Genomic DNA, 23,451 nt, shown 5'->3' with positions numbered 1-23,451 from the left:
TTGCAAATGCTGTGGCCCTGCCCAAGCAAGGGGGGCACACTCGTGGGCGTCGGTATTGGCACTGGGCCCCTCATAGTACAGCGGCGTCTGACGGCGGGTGTGCACCCCCACCGTCAGAGACACTTGATTGCACTATGAGGGACCCTGTGCCAGTGCCCGCGCCCAAGAGTCGGCCTACTCACCTGTCCAGGGCAACGGCACTCGCATGGTTGCGTGCGCTAGGTGGTGACCCCGGCCATGGGGGGGGAGGCAGCCCAGTTAGGGAGGTTTACAAAATGGCATATGTTGATGTGGGACATTCAGCTGCTGCTAAAGGCGAAATTGGTCAAGGCCGAGGAAGAGGAGGACCAAAGCAAGCCATTTTTCAGGCAACCTGTGTGTCATCAGGGTAAGGTGGGACAAAATCCTTGGAAACCCATGCATGGTTCATTTTAATGAAGGTTAGATCATCCACATTTTCGGTCGACAGACGGGTCCATTTTTCTGTCAGGATTGATCGAGCTGCACTGAAGACTCTTTCCGATAGCACACTTGCAGCTGGGCAAGCGAGCTCCTGTAAGGCATATTCTGCCAATTCAGGCCAGGTGTCCAGTTTAGCGGCCCAATAGTCAAATGGGAATGACCTGTGAGGGAGAACATCGATATGGGACGAGAAGTAGTTTGTAACCATAGTTGATAAGTGCTGTCTCCTGTCACTTTCAATCGATGCAGTATTACCAGTCGTGTGAGCGGGACTTCAAAAATCAGTCCACAACATGGTCATGAAACCCCTGTCTCCAACGCCACTTCTGATGTGTGCACCACGAACACCTCTTTAAACTGCCCCCGGCCCCTACGGCTCGTGTGAAAACCATCACAGCTGCTGTGTGCTGGGAATGCCTCAACCAATCGGTTTACCAGAGTTGCTTGTTTGTTAGCCAATATTAGGTCAAGGTTCTCCTGTGGCATTATGTTTTCGAATTTGCCTTTATAGCGTGGATCCAGGATGCTGGCCAACCAGTAGTCATCATCGTTCATCATTTTGGCAATGCGGGGGTCCCTTTTTAGGGTCTGCAAGGCATAATCTGACATGTGGGCCAATGTTCCTGGGGTCAATGATGCACTGCGAGTGCTGGGTGGAGGAGCACTTTCTGGCAAATCCACATCCCTCCAGTCACGCACAAACCCTGTACCAGACCTTGCCACGCCAACATTTTCTCTTGCCCCACGAGAAGGATCCTCCTCCCCTAAATAATCATCCCCATCATCATCCTCCTCCTCTTCTTCCTCCACCTCGTCCACGAGACTTCCCTGACCAGACAATGGCTGATTGTCATCAAGGCTTCCCTGCTCCTCTTCCTCCTCGGCTGCAGACGCCTGCTCCTTAATGTGCGTCAAAGTTTGCATGAGCAGACGCATAAGTGGGATGCTTATGATGGCATCGTCTGCGCTTACCAGCCGTGTGCATTCCTCAATACACTGAAGGACTTTACAGAGGTCTTTCAGCTTCGACCACTGCACACTTGTCAACTCCATGTCTGCCCTCAAAGTGCCTGCCCGTGTATCCTCCCACAAATGCATTACGGCCTGCCTCTGTTCGCACAGCCGCTCAACCTTGTGCAGGGTGGAGTTCCACCTTGTTGCAACGTCGATAATTAGGCGGTGCTTGGGAAGGTGGAGCAATCGCTGCAGCTTCTGCATACGACTGGAGTGTACCGGCGACCGGCGGATGTGCGAGCACAGTCTTCGAACCTTATGGAGCAGGCCTGTTTACTCAGGATAATTATTGAGGAAGCACTGCACCACCAGGTTCAAGGTGTGAGCCAAGCAAGTTATGTGTCTGAGTTTTGAAAGGGCTATGGCTGCCACAAATTTCCAGCCGTTATCACTAACTACCTTGCCTGCCTCAAGATGTAGACTGCCCAGCCATGACTCAGTTTGTCGCTGAAAGTAGTAGGCCAGTACCTCCGCGGTGTGTCTGTCTCCCAAACACATCATCTTCAACACAGCCTGCTGACGCTTTCCACTAGCTGATCGATAGGGGGACACCTCGTGTGCAACACTGGCAGCTGCGGATGGAGTGCTCATGCGACTGCGCTCTGTGGACGAGCCTTTGCTTCTGGAGGAGGAGGCGGGTCAAACGCCTACAGCCAACTGTTTCCTATACCATGGGCTAGGCAGCACTGTCCCACCACCGCTGTCCCCTGTAGACCCTGCATCCACCACATTAACCAAGTGCACAGTGATGGACACGTAAAGGCCGTGTCCATGCCTACTGGACCATGCATCAGTTGTGAGGTGCACCTTTCCACTCACTGATTGCTTGAGTGCATGGACAATGCGGTCTTTCACATGAAGGTGGAGGGCTGGGATGGCTTTGCGAGAAAAGAAGTGGCGACTGGGTAGGTCATAGCGTGGTACTGCGTAGGCTATGAGTTCGCGGAAAGCTGCGCTTTCAACCAAGCGATAGGGCATCATCTCTAACGAGATTAGTTTTGCAATGTGGGCGTTCAAACCCAGTGTACGCGGATGAGAGGATGAGTACTTTCTTGTCCTACTCATAGTCTCTGGTAAGGTGAGCTGGACTTGAGAGCTGCATATGGTGGAACTAGCGGTGGACATGGCGGACTGAGAGAGGGTTGATGATGGTGATGGAGTTGGTGTTCTTTCTGATGGCCTAGATTCAGTCTTTCGTAGCAACAACATTGTGATTCCCTGACTGCTTTGGCCTTGCGACGACACCTCAACATTTGCTGTCGGTGGTGTGCTAACCGGTGGGCTTACAGTGGGGGAAACAATGTAGCGTTGCTGACTACTTTCTTTGGGAGCAGTTGCACATGTGGTATGTGAGGTTTGGTAGTCCATCCACGCTTGCAAGTGCATGGTGGTTAAATGTCTACGCATGCAATTGGTATTCAAATTTCTCAGATTTTTCCCTCGGCTAAAGGTCTTTGCGCACTTCTTATAGATAACCTTTGCCTAATCATTAGGATTTTGTTCAAAAAAGTGCCACACTGCACTCTTCCTACTATGGAAGACATTTTGAGGCCTTGCACGCTGTGCTATTTTGACCATCTGGCCAAGCTGTCCTGCAACTCTTTTGGTTTTTGTAACCCGTTTTTGGACTGCTCCGGGCCTGCCAGATAACAGCTGTTGCGATGTCAATGCCTGTTCGGATGCTCCTCCTCCTCTTCTGAGATATTGGCAGCGGCACCCTCTTCCCCCAATGGATGCCAATCTGGGTCAACAACTGGGTCATCCATCACCTCCTCTTCAATGTCATGTGCACCTTCCTCTGTGTCACCGTGTATGGTGGTATAGTATGCGGGAGGGGGCACCTGAGTTTCATCAGGGTCAGATTCTGGCTCAGTACATTGCGAGGACAATGTAGTGCTCTGAGTGAATGTACCAGCAGATAAATCTAGCAGTGGCTGTGCATCAGTGCACTCCATATCAGATTCATCTTGGCCTGGGTAATTCACGATTTGACCTGATAACCCAGGCATGGAATGAGAAAAGAGCTCCATGGAGTAATCTGTAGTGTAGCCTGCCGCATCCTTCACTTTTGGTAGGGGTGAAGGACACAAGGAAAGGTGTTGTTCCTGACCAGGAGCCTCCACTGATGACACAGTGCTTTTATTTTTTGAAAGTTCAGAAGAGGAGGCGATAGAGCTGGAGGCTGTGTCAGCAATTTAAGACAAAACTTGTTCCTGAAGCTCCGGCTTTAAAAGCGGTTTACCTACTCCCAGAAAAGGGAGCCTACGAGGCCTTGTGGAGCCAGACAATGACCCAGGCTCACCACATCCTGCCTTAGGTGCTATTGTGCTTTTGCCACTACCAGCAGAAGCACCACCACCAACACCACCCCCGCCCACTTCCACGGCCTCTTCCACCATACTTCTTCATTTTTTTTAAAAAGGTACCCAAAATAATAACAGCTATATTGTACTGTAAAACAAGGTAAAGGGTGTATATAGTATTGGTGAGAATTTGAAGCTCACTGTAGATTGGAGGACGCTGAACTATTGTCTCAGGCCCAGTAGAGATTACACCGCAATGTGACAGTCAGAAATTGGCTGCTGTATGAGAAGGCAGAAGCTGTATATAGTATTGGTGAGAATTTGAAGCTCACTGTAGATTGGAGGATGCTGAACTATTGTCTCAGGCCCAGGACAGATTACACCGCAATGTGACAGGCAGAAATTGGCTGCTGTATGAGAAGGTAGAAGCTGTTTACAGTATTGGTGAGAATTTGAAGCTCACTGTAGATTGGAGGACACTGAACTATTGTCTCAGGCCCAGGACAGATTACACCGCAATGTGACAGGCAGAAATTGGCTGCTGTATGAGAAGGCAGAAGCTGTATATAGTATTGGTGAGAATTTGAAGCTCACTGTAGATTGGAGAACTATTGTCTCAGGCCCAGTAGAGATATAGAGATAGCTTCAATTTGGCTGCTGAACTATTGTCTTTGGCCCAGGACAGATTACACCCCAATGTGACAGGCAGAAATTGGCTAGTGTATGACAAACTACAAGGTGTATATAGAATTGGGCAGAATTGGAATCTCCCTAGAGTGTAGGTCTGTAAGAACGGACAAACTCCTCGACTTTTCCTTACAGAGTCACACACGTATATAACTTCAGTTTGGCCGTGATAACAGCCGTTACACGGTACTGAGAGAGGGGCATACACGTACACCGCTGTACGGTGTATGTAAAATTGTCAAGCTCCGTGTTTATGTATACGGACTGATGCACGCTGTCTCTCTCTAGTTTTGAATGTAATCAAACAGCAAATATACTAAACTGTTCAAAAACGGACAAAACTATAAGGTGTAGGTCTGAAAGAACGGACAAACTCCTCGACTTCTCCTTACAGAGTCACACACGTATATAGCTTCAATTTGGCCGTGATAACAGCCGTTACACGGTACTGAGAGAGGAGCGTACACGTACACCGCTGTACGATGTATGTAAAATTGTCAAGCTCCGTGTTTTTGTATATGGACTGACGCACGCTGTCTCTCTCTAGTTTTGAATGTAATCAAAAAACAAATACACTAAACTGTTTTAAAAACAGACAAAACTATAAGGTGTAGGTCTGTAAGAACGGACAAACTCCTCGACTTTTCCTTACAGAGTCACACACGTAGATAGCTTCAATTTGGCCGTGATAACAGCCGGTACACGATACTGTGTGAGGAGCGTACACCGCTGTACGCTGTGTGAAAAAATGAATGCTCACTACCTCACCAGGACAAAACAATACAATTTGGATTGCTTTTAAAAAAGCAGTTTGAACACCAGTGTGCACACAGCAATGCAGCTAACCTTAAAAGGCAGGCTAATCACCACCAGCGCTGCTGCACAAAAGCAAAAATCTTCACCTTTCACTGCACACTAACTACAGTGAAAAGCGCTATCAGCAGAAGCGTTTTTTTTTTCTTTTGGCCTTCCTAATGCTCTCCCTACAGAATCAGCAGCAGCAGCTCTCCCTATTCTAAGATCAGCATAAGTAACATGGCGGTCGGCGTCCCCGCCCTTTTATACCCCGTGACGCCACACAAAGCAAGCCAATCACTTGCATGCCCTTCTCAAAGATGGTGGTGACCGCTGCCCATGTCATCACGTTGCCCACAGTGTCCGTTCTTCCTGATTGGCTGAAAAAGGGCGCTAAAGCATCTTTTGAAATGCGACTCAAGCTAAGGTCGGGTTTCGTTTCATGAAACACGACTTTGGCGAAAGTCGGCGACTTTTGCATTTTTTCGACCCGTTTCGCTCAACTCTACTCAAACAACATTTAGGATCCCTGTATTTAGCAATACTATAGTGAGAAAAATCCACTTAATTGGCAGTGTGTGTCTCCTGGAGCACAATCTGGGCACTATGTGCTGGGTAATAAAATGGCAAATGTGTAATTATCACTCTCCAACATTCACTGCGTGTTAATTTCCGGGAAGTTGCTGTGGAGTCAAAATATTTATTCCTCCTTCACACGTGGTCAAGATTGTTGGTGCCCCTCATTTAATGACAGAAAAACCCACAATGGTCACAGAAATTCCTTGAATCTGGCAAAAGTAGTAATAAATCAAGAATCTATGAAAATATGCAAATGAAAGTCTGACATTGCTTCCACAAATTTAAAAAAAATTAAAACTCATGAAATAGGCCTGGCAGAAATTATGGTACCCTTAACTTAACCGCTTCATGACTGTCAATGGTAGATAAACGCCGGCACTAGCAGGACTTTGTGCAGCGCGGACGTTTGTCTACGGTCGGCAGTTTTGTGCTCATCGGGACCCCACGTACGTTATAACTAGGGGATTCCACCGCAAAATGCTTCCTGTGACCCCCCGACCTCATTGAGACCTCATTGGTTCAGGTCCTGATGACATCAGCGTCACACCAGCCAATGAGACAAATCACTAGGAAAGTTTGTTGTAGCAGCGAACTTTCCCGGGCGATCGGCCTCATAAAAACGCTGCTTCTCCTCAGATCTCCTGTCAGTGAGAGATTAGAGGAGAAACAGTGTTACAAGTGCTGCTGCCAACAGCTGTGTCAGTCAGCGATTGTGCTATAAAGTAAAAAAACACATAAGGCAGGTTAGGGTTAGTGCTATTGTGGCGCCCCTGAGGCTTCAGTCGCCACAGAGGTAATGCACCTTCTCCTAAGTTGTAGTGCCCCACCATCCAGGTAAGGTGGGAACTCCTGACCACACTCCACACCTGCATTCCACACACAGGATAGTTCAGTGGGGCCACCTAACAGCTTCAGGCTGGGGGTTAGCAGAGCACCCCTCGTGGAACCCTGCTTCGTAACACGAGATGTGCTGGGAGGCGGGTGGAGTGAGATGATACAAAAGAGAGGGAAGGTGTAGGATTTGAAGTCAGTCAGACGAGGGTCTGAGAGAGAGCAGGCTGACAGCAGGTCAGCCTGAAAGGAGCTCAAGGCGGAGGCAGGCAGTCAGTCAGGAGAGGCTGAGGACTGGTCTTAGTGGAACGAGCTCCTTAGGGAAGGAAGAGAAGGAGAAAGAGACGTAGACTGGAGACTACAGATTCCATAAGAGAGATAGAACAGATCGGAACGAAGGAGAATAGAAGGACGGAGGGAAGCTGGTTGAAGAAAGATAGAGAACCCTTCCAGTCCAGAGAACGCAAAGGCCGGGGCCCGGTCCCCGAGGTTGATTGGATTTTTATATCCGGCAACAGACACCGGAGAAGTAGTGAGCCGCTAACACCTTGCTCCCATCATAGACTTGGGACACAACAGCAACTGAATAGAGAGCCGGGACGCAGAGTGGAGTCCCCGAAGCAGGCTACAGCTGTCTGTCATACAAGTAAAGACTAGGAACACCTAGAGAGAGGCATTCCAGGGTAACTAAGTACTGGAGTGCTTCGCACCTAAAGGCGCATTGGAGGAGTCGTTCAGTGAAGGTACATGTTGGTGGAGTGTGGAAGGGAGAGTCCTATCCTGCCTAGAGGTTGGCTGGAGCCCTGACCTGGAGAACACAGTTCGGAGGCAGGCAGTTGTGTGAACTGCAAACAGCGAGTAAAGCTTTGGAACCGCATACTCTGGTGTCCTCCAGTTATTCCCACACCGCTACACCTGGGTAACAACATCTATACCATTCTGCGCCTCTCCTCATCCATAGCACCTACACTGCCCTGGTACTACAGCTCCACCTGTGGGGAGCTACACCATCTTTGCTGCACCACACCATCAATCCCAGCGGATCTGCATGCAGCGTTGGCTCAACATCTTACTTGCCAAACACCACGGGTAGCGTCACAAACTATTCATATAAACTTTAACACCATTAACATCATTGCCATTGATATTGGGCGCCCAGGGCCACGGGCCGGGTCCCCGCTGCTGTGACACATTCCCGCCTTGACACCGGCCCGGTACCGAGTACCCCGCTGCCCTGGGTGTGCGAGGGCGACCCACTATAGTTAGGGTTACTGTTAGGCTAAAGTTAGGGTTTATTCTAAAATTAGGGTTAGGCTAAAGAATTTGGCTTTTCTCAATTGTCTCCCCAATAATTTGGTCACGTCAGAGTTTTCTATTTCCGGAAAAAAAAATAAAAACGAATAACATGGCCGGTCACTATTATAGTGCAGAGGAGGCTTATGCACTTTTATGTTCTGACAGTGAAGAAAGTGCAGTGTCAGATGGCGATGCGATGTAGATTTCGAGGACTTTAGTAGCAGCGACAGTGATAGCTCAGAAATGAGCAGTGATTCTGGTCCATCCTCACACACAAGGACCAGGACAAGAAGGACAAATAGCGCTTCTGGAGAAATGTCTCCAACTCAGGGAACAATGCCCAGTACTAGCGCTGTCCCTAGTGCTCGTGAATTGGCACACACCAATGTCCAAGGGGCTTTGCCTCTTGATGTAGCATTTCCCAGATGGGAGGCTTCGGATTCGGCTAATCCATTCATCCATAATTTTAATGCCATTCCTGGTATAAATGTGGAGGTGGAACATTTTGGCCCAATTAATTTTTTTAATTTGTTTCTGACAGATAGCTTGCTAGAGCATATTGTCCTACAAATTTATATGCGTCCCAATTCATCAGCCAGAATCCACGATCCTATTATGCTAGGTCAAATTTATGGAACCAACTAATGTCCTAGAAATGAAAACATTTTTAGGACTTACATTCGCTATGGGGCTTGATAAAGAAACGAGCATTCGGTCCTATTGGTCCAACCGCCCTGTTCAAGCCACCCCTGTTTTCTGTCGTTCTTCCTAGGACCCGTTATGAAGGCTTTTCGCATTTATGAGGGGAAAGATAGCCAACTAAACCCACCAGGATGCCCTACTTATCTGGGGACATCTGGAAAAATCGTTTGGGAGCTGATAACTCCATTTTGACAAAAAGGCTACAATCTGTATGTTGACAACTACTACACCAGCATACCCCTATTTAAAAGTCTGGTTGAACATAACAAAGGGGCTTGTGGGACCATTCGCAAAAACTGTCAGGGGTTTCCACAATCATTGGTCAAAGAAAAGTTCCAAAAGGGGCAGTCTGGGGCTTTACGTAATGGAGAGCTGCTTGTCCTTAAGTATAAGTGTGGCACCCCTGAAGGTTCAGTTGCCACAGAGGTACTGCACCTCCTCCTGAGGTGTGGTGCCCCACCATCCAGGTAAGTTGGAGGCTCCTGACCACGCTCCAACACTCGCATCCCACACAACACAGTAGTTCAGCAAAGCCACATTGCGGCTCCCTGCTTGGAGTGTAGCAGAGTGCCTTTGGTGGCTCCCTGCTTGTAACACTAAACGTGCTGGGAGGTGGGTGGAGTTTAGAATACATAAAAGAGTGGGAAGGTTTAGAATTTCAGTTAGTCAGTTCGGAGTCAGTCGGAGGGAGTCACTCAGAGAGGAGAAAGGAAAGGAGATCCCTGGAAGAGGGATGGAGGAAGGAGGTGCTGCAGCAGACCTCAGTGACCTGGGTCTGCTGGCACGGGGAAGGAAAGAAGGAGAAAGACATTGAACTGAAACCTGATCTTCCATGGGGGAGAGAGACTAGTACGGAACAAAGAAGTAAAAGGGAACAAAGAGGACGTGGGTTAGAGGAAGAACCCTGCCTAGAAGTTCTAAGCGCAAGGCCGGGGCCCAGTCCCCGAGGGTGTATGGACACTAATGGTTCTGCAGCAGACACCGGAGTAGTGGGCTGTAAATGCACTACTCCCATCTAAGACTTGGGGGCACAACAGCAACTTGGATAGTGAGCCGGGACTCACAAGTAGAGAGTCCCCGAAGCAGGCTACAGCTGTCTGCCGTACAAGTAGAGGAAGTCGACTGAGCCCCTGACCCGGAGGACACAGCACGGAGGCAGGCACCTGTGTGTACTACAGACTGTGAGTAAAGCTTTGGAACTACAAGCCCTGGTGTCCTCCATTCATTCCTGCGCCAACACACCTGGTACTGCTACATCTGGGTGCCAGTTTCTACACTGCCTGCGCCTCTCAGCTATCCCTATATCTACACTGCCCTGGGACTGAGACACAACAAGAAAACACAAAATGACAAATTTGCAAAAATACTCTGCAGTAAAAAAAACCATGACAGTAATCAGCAAGTGCTGTATAACAAATACAGGGTATTTAGTTGATATGTTTTTTGCAAAAAATATATACCAAGCTGCTTCACCACATCACGGTAACCCTTCACGAAGCAGTCCCTATCTAATGTATTTAAAACCTGAGCATGTGAACAGTGTCTAAATGAACAGGATACAGACAGGCGCTTCCCAGTATATGGGGTTTATGGTGCAAGACAGCTCATTTATGTGCATGCCACACAGGAGAGGGGTGGGGTCTCCCAAACCATGCTGAGCACGGAAAAAACGGATTAAGAACATATATGTGGCATGCACAAGTGTGAACAAGTCAGTAAGACAATGCTCACACCACCCAATGGCTGAGACACAACAAGAAAACACAAAATAACAAATTTGCAAAAATACTCTGCAGTAAAAAAAAAAACCATGACAGTAATCAGCAAGTGCTGTATAACAAATACAGGGTACCGTATTTTTCGGACTATAAGACGCACCAGACCATAAGACGCACCCCTATTTTCAGTAGGAAAATAGGGAAAAAAATAATAATGTGTCAAATGGGGGTCCGTCTTACAGTCCGAATTCAGCTTACCTGGGAAGGGATCCGGCACAGGTGGAGAAGTAGTCACAGGGGTCATTCAGTGGTCCAGGCTGTGCTGGGGCAGCTGCACTGGGGGTGGGGCTGCTGTGCTGGGGCAGGGGCAGCTGTGGCAGGGGCTGCTGTGCTGGGGCAGGGGCAGCTGTGGCAGGGGCTGCTGTGCTGGGGCAGGGGCAGCTGTGGCAGGGGCAGGTGTGGCAGGGGCAGCGGCAGCTGTGGCAGGTGGTCAGGGACAGCTGTGCTGGGGCAGGGGCAGCTGTGGCAGGGGCAGCAGGGGCAGGTGGGCAGGGGCAGCTGTGGCAGGGACAGGTGGGCTCTGCGGTGGTGGCAGCGGGCTGTGCTCCGGTGCAGGGGAGGCGGCTCCGCCGGCGTTTCTTCGCAGCCCGGAGGCCCCCGCGCACCCCCTGCTGGGCGCCGCCATGTTGCGGTGGCGTCCGGGAGCATGGACGCCGGCAAGATGGCCGCCGGTCCGGGGACGGCGCATGCGCAGCTTCAGATCTCGTGCCGAGATCTCGGGGGGCGAGATTCAAATCTCGGCAACGAGATCTCGTCTCCCGGCGGCCATCTTGCCGGCGTCCATGCTCCCGGAGGCCACCGCAACATGGCGGCGCCCAGCAAGGGGTGCACGGGGGCCTCCGGGCTGCGAAGAAATGCCGGCGGAGCCGCCGCCCCTGCACCGGAGCACAGCCCGCTGCCACCACCGCACCGCAGAGCGCCGCCCGCTGCCTCCACCGCACCGCAGAGCCTCGCCCGTTGCCACCAGCGCACCAGGTACCGTGCATTGCGACCATAAGACGCACCCCCCACTTTCCCCAAAAATTTTGGGGGAAAAAAGTGCGTCTTATGGTCCGAAAAATACGGTATTTAGTTGATACGTTTTTTACAAAAAATATATACCAAGCTGCTTCACCACGTCACGGTAACCCTTCACGAAGCAGTCCCTTGCTGAGCACGGAAAAAACGGATTAAGAACATATATGTGGCATGCACAAGTGTGAACAAGTCGGTAAGACAATGCTCACACCACCCAATGGCTGAGACACAACAAGAAAACACAAAATAACAAATTTACAAAAATACTCTGCAGTAAAAAAAAAAAAAAAAATGCATGCCACATATATGTTAATCCGTTTTTTTCCGTGCTCAGCATGGTTTGGGAGACCCCACCCCTCTCCTGTGTGGCATGCACATAAATGAGCTGTCTTGCACCACAAACCCCATATACTGGGAAGCGCCTGTCGGTATCCTGTTCATTTAGACACTGTTCACATACCATGTGCTTGGATTTTGTTGTGCATTTGCGCCCCTGAGAAGAAAAAAATTTAATAATCGCACATTAGCAAGCGGCTTTCACGGAGATCACTCACACCCTTGTGGAACGAGAGGTACCGTCTCGGGCATAGGGATTATTTCCACCGCTGAATCCACTTCTGGCTGTGCTGCCATGGTGGAGCTTTGGCTGCGCCGCGATCCTGTATGACCGCTGCTGCCGCGAGGAGTCGCGCTGGCGTTGTTCTCGTGGCTGCCGCCCTTGCTTCGGGGATCGCTGCCGCATCTCTTTCTGAGGCTTTCCACTCATAGTGACCGCCTCTTCTCTTTTAGTGGGGCTTTAATATATACCTTTTTTTTTTCAATTTGGCGCCTCCTCCCCGCTGTCCGAGCCCTCGCCGGAAGTGACGCCCGCGCCTGCGCACTACGGAATATCCCAGCAGTGCATTGCGGCTCATTAAAAAAGCTGCTGCGCGCGCGTCTGGTACCGGCGTGCAGCCGCCGCGGTGACCGCCGCCACCCCCATCGCTGCACCCTGCGGCCATGTACCTTGCGGCTCCCGGTGGCCGCCGCCACCCCATCGCTGCAAGTCCTGTGGCCCTGTACCTTGCGGCTCCCGGTGGCCGCCACCACCCCCTCCGGCCCGCTTCCAGGTACTGCCCCGACCCCTGTACCTTTTGCGGTCCCGGTGGCCGCCGCCATCCTCCGCAGGCCGCTCAGGGTCAGGCGCTTGGCGGGGGGCTCCCCTTGAGTGACCGCCGTCACTCTTATAAGGGAGACCGCAACCCCCTTTTTTTCTCTTCTGGGATCAGCAGGCTTCGTCCACAGATCTTCGCTGCCTCTCCCCCACTCACCCTCAAGGCCCGCCGACCTCGGTGGTGGTGCTACGGGGGGAGCCTGCGCAAGGCCTCGACCCAGCCGAGGCAGGGAGCCCCACTGCCTATCACCGGACTGGCTCAGTTCCCCGGCATCCCACGTCGACTGCAGGTACGTGCTGTAGGTTCCCCGTCAGGGACAGGAAACCAACTGATGCGGGAGAGAGGTACCGCCTTTTTCATCTGTAGGTTTCCTGTCCCAGAGGGCGGATCCCTCTCTCTCCGTGGTGCCGTCATGGGGGAAAGAGAAATAATGTGTACATATAATCAAATCCCCAAATCTAATCTGCTCAATGTAAGTCCCAACATGTGTCATCATTGCTCAGATATCTGGACATAATGACTACGCCATTTTTATTGTGTGCATATTTACAACATCTAAATTACAACTCCCTGACTGGTGGCACCATGACGAATTTGCCTTACAAAAATTTGAAATATTTAGCTAATTGTTCTGCCACCAAATGCAGTGCTCTCCCTGTTTTTTGGCCCGTATCTTAGCCACTATATAACTTTTGCTTTTTGACTCAAAACATCATAGATGTTCGCATTATTACCACAGGTTTTTCTAAATTTTGTTAGCAATTCTGTTGTTTCGAAGGTCCTTTGTAGTAGGCCTCAACCTTTTCCATATTTATTTGATTGGTGTGGAGCCAACAGGAATATAAATCATATCATTTGTAAAATGTGTGCCTAAGCATAGGTAAACCCTTGATACCATAGCCATGTGTGTGGTGTAACAAAATCCTGTGTTTTTGTTCACATTGTAGTGACTGATGTGACAAGGCGTTGGCGCAGCTGCAGGGACACATATAGGAGGGAGAGGTCCCGTAGTGGAGCGGCCGCAACCACAAATAGAAAATACCTGTACTTCAACCGCCTACATTTCCTTGCTCCTGTGATGGATCTGAGACCATAAGTGCATGGTTTAATGTAGTACTTTGGATATTCTCTAAGCAAAATTTCATTTATGTTATTTTTTCCTTTGTAGCACCGAGTCAAACCTCACAGAGAGGGAGACGGGTTCCGACTCTGAGGTGGTGATTGATCCTGAGTCGGATGTTGCTGCAGGGTCCGGCCCATCTGCAGGACTTCCCAGAGCCACACCACCACCAAGATCACCACCATCAGAATCTGTTAGCCAGGCAGCACAGCATGATGACCGAGGCAACAGTAGCAGCCCCACCATGCCACTGGATACCTCTCCTCAGCCTTCAGCCCTACCATGACGAGGCAGGCGCAGGAGAGAAGGAGCAGCTTTGGGAACAAGAATGCAGGTGGACCGAGGTGTATTGGACTACTTGTCCACAGCTGCTCATGATGATGGGGAGGAGGCTTATGGGCGCAGTCTGGCACAGTATTTGAGGGCAATTCCCCGTGGGTACAGGCTGCGTACGAGAGGGGCTCTCCAAATCGTTTTGGATGCCAGCACACCACCCAATAATCCCCGCAGTGTCTTTCAGTTTCTTGAAAGGTGGCAGCTGTCAGATGAGAATCAAATTGATAGGCTGGTTGGACTTGATGTGACAAGTCAACCATCCTTGGTACCTGTTCCTCCTCCTCCACGGGTGCCAACACCTCCGCCTCAGCCTGCATGCATCCCCAATGTGGCTCCACAGGTCCAATATATGGGCCAGGGCGCACATGCCCAATATGGCCACTTTAACGTACCCAATGATGGTGGGTGGCCACAACATGGGTATGCTAGACATGGACATATTGGGGGATATGGGCAATTAGGGCAGCCCTACCAGGACTACCCACACCAATATCAAAATTACCCCTACCCAAACCCACAAATTGATCCTGGCAGGATGCAACAGATGGCACAGCCAGCTGCCAGCGCACAGGGGGACAGAGATGTGGCCCAGCAACCAAGGCCAAATGTCCAAACAGGCCCCCTACCTTCACCACCCCCAACCTACCATGACTTGCAGGTTTTCGTTTTTCCCTTGATGTAATGTTTTGTGTTTTATACATGATGTTTCATTTTTGGTTTGGACTGTTAAATACTAATGTGCTGATAACATTAGGCCATATACCATTACTATGGTTATTTGGTACGGCAATACCAAAAAAAAAAAAAAACAAGTAATAAACTTGTTAACATTCACAATGTGTGTCTGTTCATGTTCGTACATGTTCTGTAATGTGTTACATAGATATACTAAAAAGTACTGTTTAAAAAAACAAAAACAAAAGGCCAAGGAAACAATCTTTATGAGAACACAACCAAAGCACTACATAGATAAGGCATCATCTTGCCAGGGAGTAGCACCCTGAGGTGTTAGAAAATAAGTTGTAAACACATCAAGTACTTTGAGTCTGGAAATTGGACGACGGGGTGGGTTTACATGTGTCCTAGGCCTAGACACATTAGCAGACTCCACTTCAGCATCATCATGTGAGGGGCAGTCATGAATTCTTGTGAAGTTATGTAGGACAACACAGGCTTTAATAACTTCATTGACATTAGCTTCACTCAGCTGAATTGCGGACTGTAGGACCCTCCATTTGGCCGTAAGAATACCAAAGGCACACTCCACCAGTCGCCGAGCACGTGATAGGCGAAAGTTAAATATTCTACGCCGGTGGTCAAGGGTTCGTCGTGCATATGGCCTCATGACATGTCTGGTCAATTGAAACGCCTAATCTGCTACAAGAACATAAGGCACCGGTTACAGATTTGAGTCTGGAAGCTGACGTGGTGGTGGTAGGTCAAGCTCATTATTACGCAGCCGCCGACCCATAATGGAAGAATTGAAGACTCTGGAGTCTCCAGTTCTTCCACAGGCCCCAATATCTACAATTATAAACCTGTAGTGAGTGTCGACCAGGGCCAACAATACTACAGAAAAATATTGTTTATAATTATAGAATTGGGACCCTGAGTTCGGCGGCTTACGCACACGGATGTGCTTCAAATCTAGGGCTCCAATACATTGTGGAAACTGGCACGTGTCCTCAAATCCACGGGAGATACGCAACCAGTCAGGCATTTTGGGCTCCGGCATTACCACAAGATGGAGTCTGGTCCAGATTTCGGAGCATGTAGACCGGACAATGCCAGAGATTGTTGATTTCCCAATTAAAAATTCTAAATGCAGACCAGCATATGAAAGGCCAGTTGAAAGGAAGCTAAAAAAAAAAAAAAAGAAACATGAGTACACAGCCCAACAAACAACAGATACGTGGAGGAATGCTAAAGTAGGCATGATGAACATTACATTACATGCCATGGCTTGGTTCCGTAAGCCACAAGCATATAAATGTTTTGGGGAAATGTGGTGGAAATAATTTAAGAAAATAGGTCAATAAGTAATAAGGTTCAAGGTGTGTTAAATAAATATGCTGCTTCACACTTCAACATATTGGTTTGAGACATACCGTAAGGTGAGGAGTAGACGCTCCTCTGCAGAAATAGCTTTGTGCATCCTCGTGTCCTGAAACGTGATCCCAGGGCGCACAATCTCCAGCAAAATATCAAAGGTAGCAAGGCTCATCCAACAATATTGATAGAACTTCTCCGGATGGCTACGCAGAGATGTATAGAGACGGTGGAAATGGCCTTTAGATATCCTTCGGAGCAAAAGTGGATGGACCCACATTCGTCTACGCCTCCTCGGATCCACAATCACAGGGTATTGCTCCCCAAAACGTCGGGATAAAACCCAATAAAAAAGAACACGCTCAGTGGTGTTAAAAGTCAGCCTGTCTGTCATGTTTAGCACAAAGCAGAGCTAACCAAATCCAAGCACTGACTGTATGTCAAAGGTAGCAGGCTCCCACCTGTTGAAGAGCCCATAAATATAGCGCGGGATGATTTTTTAAACGAGTTTCAGGCCTAAAAACCGTTATTTGTCAATTTTGGAATGGTCAGAAAAAAAAAATAAAAAAATAATAAAAAAAAAAAATCGGCAAACGGATGCTTACATGCGATTAAAATCGGATCAATGGGGGGCGTGGCCTGCTGCACATGGAGACAGAAGCAGAGTAGAACTTCTCCAGTGCTTACTGACCCCATAAAGCGGCACACAGCTTTGTACAGCAACGGCTCCAGACCCGAAAGACTGCGGATAGCAGTGGGAAGTGTGGGGCCATGAAGGACCTTCGCAGCAACAGAGGAAAGGGTAGGAAAAGCCCCCTCAAACAAAATGGCGCTGGGAAGCACAGACGCGGCATAGAGACACAGCGCTCATCCGCCCCACGCACAAGGGGAGAGGTGGAAGAAGCCCCACGGAGGCATGCGGAGGGGGAAAATAGGGCGAGCAACTTACCCGAGTATAGCAGGGAGGACCGGGAGGGGATTGATTCTGGAACCTCCACGGCGCAGAGGGATGGAAGCGGTGGGGCGGAATCAGAAATCCAGCCCCAGGCTTCCCCTCATGGAAGTTGCTCAAGGGCCTCAAGTGGCTCTAAAGAATTCAGACAAAGCAATGTATTTACCTCTGCTGGAGAACCACTAAACGAGCACACTATGAGACAACTTATGTCTGAAATAATGTCTACCTTTAAAAAAGATATGCAAAATATGCTTAGATCTATGCAAAAGGACATTAATGTTCTGGAAGAACGCACGTCCCACATAGAAGATAAGATTGCCATGAGGTGGTAGACACAGTGGTGTCCACGGATGAAGAGGTGGATGCATTAAAACTGAAAATAGCAGATATGGAAGACAGATCTCGCCGCAACAACATCCGTTTGAGGGGCATTGCGGAAACGGTGAAGACTGAAGACCTTAAAGAATTTCTTACTGACTATTTCTCATGTCTGTTGCCGGAGACCTCACAGCTCGATCTGATTATGGACAGGGCGCATAGACTGCCCAAGCCAAACCGACTCCCAACCGCAATACCGAGAGATGTTATAGTAAGAATCCATTTCTTTCATATAAAAGAAAAGGTGATGGAAGCTGCTCGAAGTCCACCATCTCTGCCTGACCGCTTTAAAGCCTGACCGCTTTAAAGACATAATTATATTTGCGGACTTGTCAGCTTTCACTCTAGCACGCAGGAGAACATTTTCATCATGCACGGGGATCCTAAGAGAGCATAATATCCCGTACAAGTGGGGGTTCCCAGTGAAGTTGGTAATAACGAAAGATGGACGCAAGCATGTGGCGAACAACTTGGAGCAAGCTTTAAACCTTTGTAAAGAATGGAATCTCCCTCTCAAAGATGGGGAGCTGAGGGGGAAAAACACACTTCTACGACCAATCCTGGAGGAATGGTCTCAAGCGTGAGCAGCATGCAACAAGGAACTGGTTTAGTCTTCTGGAACAGAAAACGGAAATCTGGAGGAGGTCCTCTGGTGGTTGATATTTATCAGGGGAACTTTGATGGCTTCGTTCTTTTTGGTTATACAAATTGAGAGCAGTAAAACCTGTTGGGGTAGGACTCTCCGGGTCTGAGAAGCCGGGGGTCATTTATGGCAGGACCCCATTACTTACGGCTATCGGGACTTGGACATGGATCATTCACCAGGATCTTTGGAACTCTGGCTTTTTGTTTTGGGTTTGTTTTATTTTTTTCCTTATATGGAGATTTTTCATGCAGCCTTTTTGATTTTTTACTGCTTCCCAGATTTTATGATTTTTTGTGCTGTTTTTCTCCAAATTTGGTACTTCTTCTGGTACTGGTCCAAGTTTGGGACTTCTGTCAGGGCCCAGGCTATTTGTGGCCTATTAAGCTTTTGCTGGGCTCCCGATACCGTTGACAGGCAGCCTGCAAAGGCTCTCTGTATGTGTGCCTTAGAGGGCATTGTTATTAGTTTGAATGTTATTTGTGTTTGTGTTTACTGTTTTTTGCATTCACAGTGGCAGTACTTCACAGTCGGATCTACAGGGGTGGGGAAAAGGGGTGAGAAGCAATTTGTTCAAGCGGGCGCCAATGCCCAGGATAAGTATGAGTTTGTATGTTTCATGGTATGTTTGGTTAGTCCCACCAGTATACCTTATACACAGCAGCGGCACTTAGCATTCTTGGTCACAATAATAGATGGTGATTAAGTTTTTATCTGTAAATGCCAAGGGCTTAAATTCCCCTTATAAGAGGTCAATACTATGGAAGGAGGCACTGAGGTCCAATGCAGACATATTGTGTATACAGGAGACTCATTTAAACAGTGAAGATACGAGTAGATTAAAACATAAAAGATTCCCTCATGTGATCTTAGCACCGGCAAATAGGAAAAAAGGTGGGGTGTCGATTGCAATAAGGGACACAGTGGCCTTTTCCCTAACTAACCAAATTATAGATTCTCATGGAAGATACATTATACTACAGTGTTTAATCAACAACATCCCATACACACTAGTAACCATATATGCCCCCAACACAGGACAATATACTCACATTAAGAAAATAATAGCAAAAGCTATTAAAGTCAAGCAAGGTTCTCTTATAATAGTAGGGGATTTTAATGTAGCGTTGTGGCCCAATATGGATACTACAACCAGATCAAATAAGCTCAATCCCAGCCCACTTGCCAAACTGTGTCACATGCAAGAACTGCATGATATTTGGAGACTTAAAAACCCATCTACACGAGATTATACGTTTCTTTCTCACCCGCATAATACGTACACGAGAATTGATTTTTTTCTAGTTGATAAAACAATAATCCCGCGAGTATTAACCGCTAATATAGGTACTATAACTTGGAGCGACCATGCTCCTATCACACTGGAAATAGAAGAGAAGCATGTCATAGATAGATCCCCAATTTGGAGGCTCAATACTTATATCCTGAACCACCCCACTTATGCTTCACAAACGCATCAACCCATTCAAGACTATTTTATACAAAATGATAATGGAGAAGTGTCGGACGCAACACTATGGTGTGCACATAAGGCAGTAATGAGGGGGCATTTTATAAAGCAGGCTTCCCATTATAAAAAATCTACGCAAAATGCAGTATATGATATTCAAACCAAATTGGGAAGATTACATAGATTGCACAAAAGATCATACTCTCCCACAAGGGCGGCTGAGATTTCAGACCTTCACAAAAGGCTACATGAGCTTAATTTACATATAGAAAAATTATCCCAGGAATTCACAATATTGGAAATTCATAGAGCTATTGATACTTTGAAGCTAAATAAGGCCCCTGGACCAGATGGCATCCCAAACAACTATTATGTAAAATATAAAAATCTGATCTCTCCTTACTTGGCGAGAGTATTCAAAGAAGCCACCAAGAATGGTGCCTTTCCAGCAGAAATGCTGAAGGCTCATATTATTACCCTACCCAAACCAGGAAAGGATCCAAATACTCCGGCAAACTTTCGACCAATTTCGCTTTTGAACACGGACGTTAAACTATTTGCTAAAGTACTATCCTTGAGACTTCTGGACATCCTTCCCGAGTTGATCCACTGGGATCAGGTCGGATTTGTCAAAAATAGACAAACCAGTGACGGAACCAGACGCCTTATAGATCTGATTGCTGAGGTGGAGGGGAGTCGGGTGCCTTCTCTGCTCCTGTCATTGGATGCGGAGAAGGCGTTTGACAGAATCCACTGGGGATTTATGGAAAGGACGCTTAGATGTTTTGGATTCGGGGGACCCATTCTGTCTTCCATCATGGCTTTATACTCTGGGCCTTCGGCCCAGGTATATGCAAATGGGTATCTGTCTCCTGGGTTTACTATCACAAACGGAACGAGGCAGGGGTGTCCTCTCTCCCCACTGATATTCGTCTTATTGATGGAACCATTCGCCCAGGCTATAAGAATGGAGAAAGAAATCTCCGGGATCAAAGTAGGTACTATGGAAAATAAGATAGGTCTATTTGCTGACGACGTTATATTATGTGTCACGAATCCTGAAGTATCCCTGCCCCACATATTTAGACTCATTACCCAATTCGGAAAAGCTAGCTATTACAAAATTAATTTAAGTAAATATTTAATCCTTGACATGGGTATCCCACAGACTACAAAGCAGAAACTAATGGAACAATATCCTTTGACATGGAGAGCTGACTCAATTCCATACTTAGGGATTCAATTAAACTACCCAATCAAAAATCTGGGGAAAACAAATTACACACGTTTACTGCAGAATATCCATAAGGAGTTGCAATCATTCTCCAAAGCAATGATTTCCTGGTTAGGCAGGATTTCAGTGGTAAAAATGATGGTATTACCTCAAATTTTATATTATTTTCGCAACATGCCTGTCCAAGTCCCACTGCACACACTACAAAAAATCCAGTCTGCTTTAATGAATTACATATGGAACCAACGGAAAGCGAGAGTATCAGCAAAATTCTTGTATTTGCCAATAAGAAGGGGGGGGCTGGGTTGCCCATGTGTACGAGCATATTATCGGGCTACGTTGATAGATCAGCTAAGATGTTGGTGGGATGGAAACTCTACAAAGGCTTGGGTAAAACTGGAAGCGCAAATAGTGGGGCATCCCTCTATGGCCTCGTATATGTGGCATCTCAGACTGGCCAAAGAGGTGCAATTGCCAAGTCACCCTACGATACGAGCAGGAGCAAACACCTGGTTAATGCAGACGATTGGACAAAAATTACTCCCTACAAGAATACATAAGCTTCCTATGAATGTAGTGGGTAACTTGATCCAAAATTTGGATTTGGGAGACTGGATCGAGAAGGGACTATTAAAAGTTGGAGATATTATGAGTAACTCGGTCCTTAGACCGTTTAGTGATCTAGTTAGAATGTTTGGGGTACATCAGAGGGATTTTTATAAATACCTCCAAATTAGACACCTGCTAACAAGTATTAAAACAGATCATCAGGATTTGGTCTCACCATACGAAAACTTCTTTGAAGTCATCAAAGATACAAAAGGGGGAATATCTAGGGCGTATGAGGTCTTGAATGACGTGGGCGGTTCGCACTCCCTACCATTTGTGGAGAAATGGGAAATTGATTTAAAAACACATTTTCGGGAAGAACAATGGGATTACGCTTTCCAAATACACAATAAAATGTCCCAGTGTATTAATCATTTGGAGATATCAAGAAAAATTTTATATAGATGGTATTATACGCCAAAGCGTTTACAGAAAAATCCTCAATTATCAGACGGGTGCTGGAGGTGTAATAAACAGTCAGGCTCGTTGCTGCACATTTGGTGGGAGTGCGAGCTGATTCAGCCTGTATGGGCGGAGACACAACAATGTTTAAGCTCGATACTGGGCTATGGTGTGGAGATGGGGCCCGAAACTGCATTGCTGTCCATAGGCCTGGAAGATATGGATCATAACGATGCAATAATAACTGTACAATTTTTGACTGTGGTTAGAGGATGTATTGCGAGCAAATGGAAAACTTTGCAGGTTCCTACTGTTCAAGAAATAAGGGCTAAGATGCGATATAACTGTAGTATGGAAAAGATGATAGCAATCAGTAATAATAAAGGGTATAAGTTTGAAGTTACTTGGGGGAAATGGCTGGAGTACTCGGATTCTAGGCGAGATTAGGTCAAGGGGCATATAGGAGTTCAAGCTGTCTGGTGTAGAGAGGGAGGCTCAATCATTGGGGTTTCAATGTTGTATAATGATTGTTAAATTTTGAAACCTGAAACCAGAAAAGAGATAATTGCTTACTATTATTATTAAAGATAACAGATTGGAAGACTGTATAAACGATTGTAACTGCCCATAATCTGTATGTTTATTTTCTATTTTTATTGTTAAACTTCAATAAAAATTATAGTTTAAAATAAAAAAAAATAAAATAAAATCGCATCAATGAAGAAAAATCGCGTCAAAAACGAATCACTGGTCAAGAAACCTTTGTGCGAATTCGGACCATTAAAATCGGACCGATTTTTTATTCGTTGTGTGTGACTCCAGCCTTAGAAAAAAAATTACACCCAGCAAAATGTCACCGACGATGGCGGAGCCTGCGCAGTTGCATCTATAAGTAAGAGATAGAGACTACTGTGCAGGCGCCGCTGGTGTCATTTTACTGGATGTAATTTTTTTCTAAGCCTCACAACAGCCACAATATTATAGGCATTATGTAATAATGGGGGCAGGTCAGTGAGGGGTCAGCGACCTGTCATAAGCCAATACAGATGAATATGTAATCAGAGCACCACACAAAGCCCCGCCCACAGCCCCACCCACAGCCCCGCCCCAGAGCACGAGAATCTCATTAACTGAAAACTACAAATACAGATTACACAACAGTAAACCAGAGTCGCCCTCATTTATGGTGGACCATTGGAGCTACTATGAATCCTGACCAGAAGTTTAGAGAAAATAATATTGCTCCCCATTTCAGGAGAGATTGTGCAATAATCTGAATTCCTTAGGATCAAAAACAATGTAATTGGTTGTAAGTTCTATAGAAAAGGGCTTTCAATGCCCAAAGTCATTTGAACAGTTTTGGGTGGAGGAGAATGTTGTGGTCTAGAGGCAAAATGGTGATCATGGTAATACGGCCGGACTACACCACCGATAAAGCAGCCACAGCCGGTGACTGAGAGGAATCTGTGACTTCTCTGCATTCAGTGGTTACTACTCACCTGGGTAGTCATATGTGGGAATCTCCTCTTTACACCACTCATCACCCCTCACATATGTCTCTGTAGTATTAATATGGGTCAGATCTTCACCCTGAAACAAATATTGTAAAAGTCACCGACAGATGGAGAAGTCCCAT

The 23,451-nt window shown here is 47.4% G+C and overlaps 2 protein-coding genes across 3 annotated transcripts in view; one reads left to right on the top strand and one right to left on the bottom strand.

Moving 5' to 3' along the window:
• Window positions 1-23,451, top strand: part of LOC141094128 (uncharacterized) — a 254,798-nt gene that overhangs the window by 200,664 nt on the left and 30,683 nt on the right. The gene's annotated exons all lie outside the window — the stretch shown is intronic.
• LOC141094114 (uncharacterized) overlaps window positions 1-23,451 on the bottom strand; it is a 51,630-nt gene that overhangs the window by 21,127 nt on the left and 7,052 nt on the right. For both annotated transcript variants that reach the window (XM_073579846.1, XM_073579847.1), the window contains exon 6: window positions 23,315-23,405. In XM_073579846.1, the coding sequence (XP_073435947.1) occupies window positions 23,315-23,405 (91 nt within the window). The remainder of the gene's footprint in view (window positions 1-23,314; window positions 23,406-23,451) is intronic.

This window comes from Dendrobates tinctorius, unplaced genomic scaffold (assembly GCF_039654945.1).
Source record: "Dendrobates tinctorius isolate UK_male_01 unplaced genomic scaffold, ASM3965494v1 ptg000063l, whole genome shotgun sequence".
Taxonomy (NCBI): domain Eukaryota; kingdom Metazoa; phylum Chordata; class Amphibia; order Anura; family Dendrobatidae; genus Dendrobates; species Dendrobates tinctorius.
Note: the sequence above shows the minus strand (reverse complement) of the source record. Positions and strands in the feature narration are given on the sequence as shown.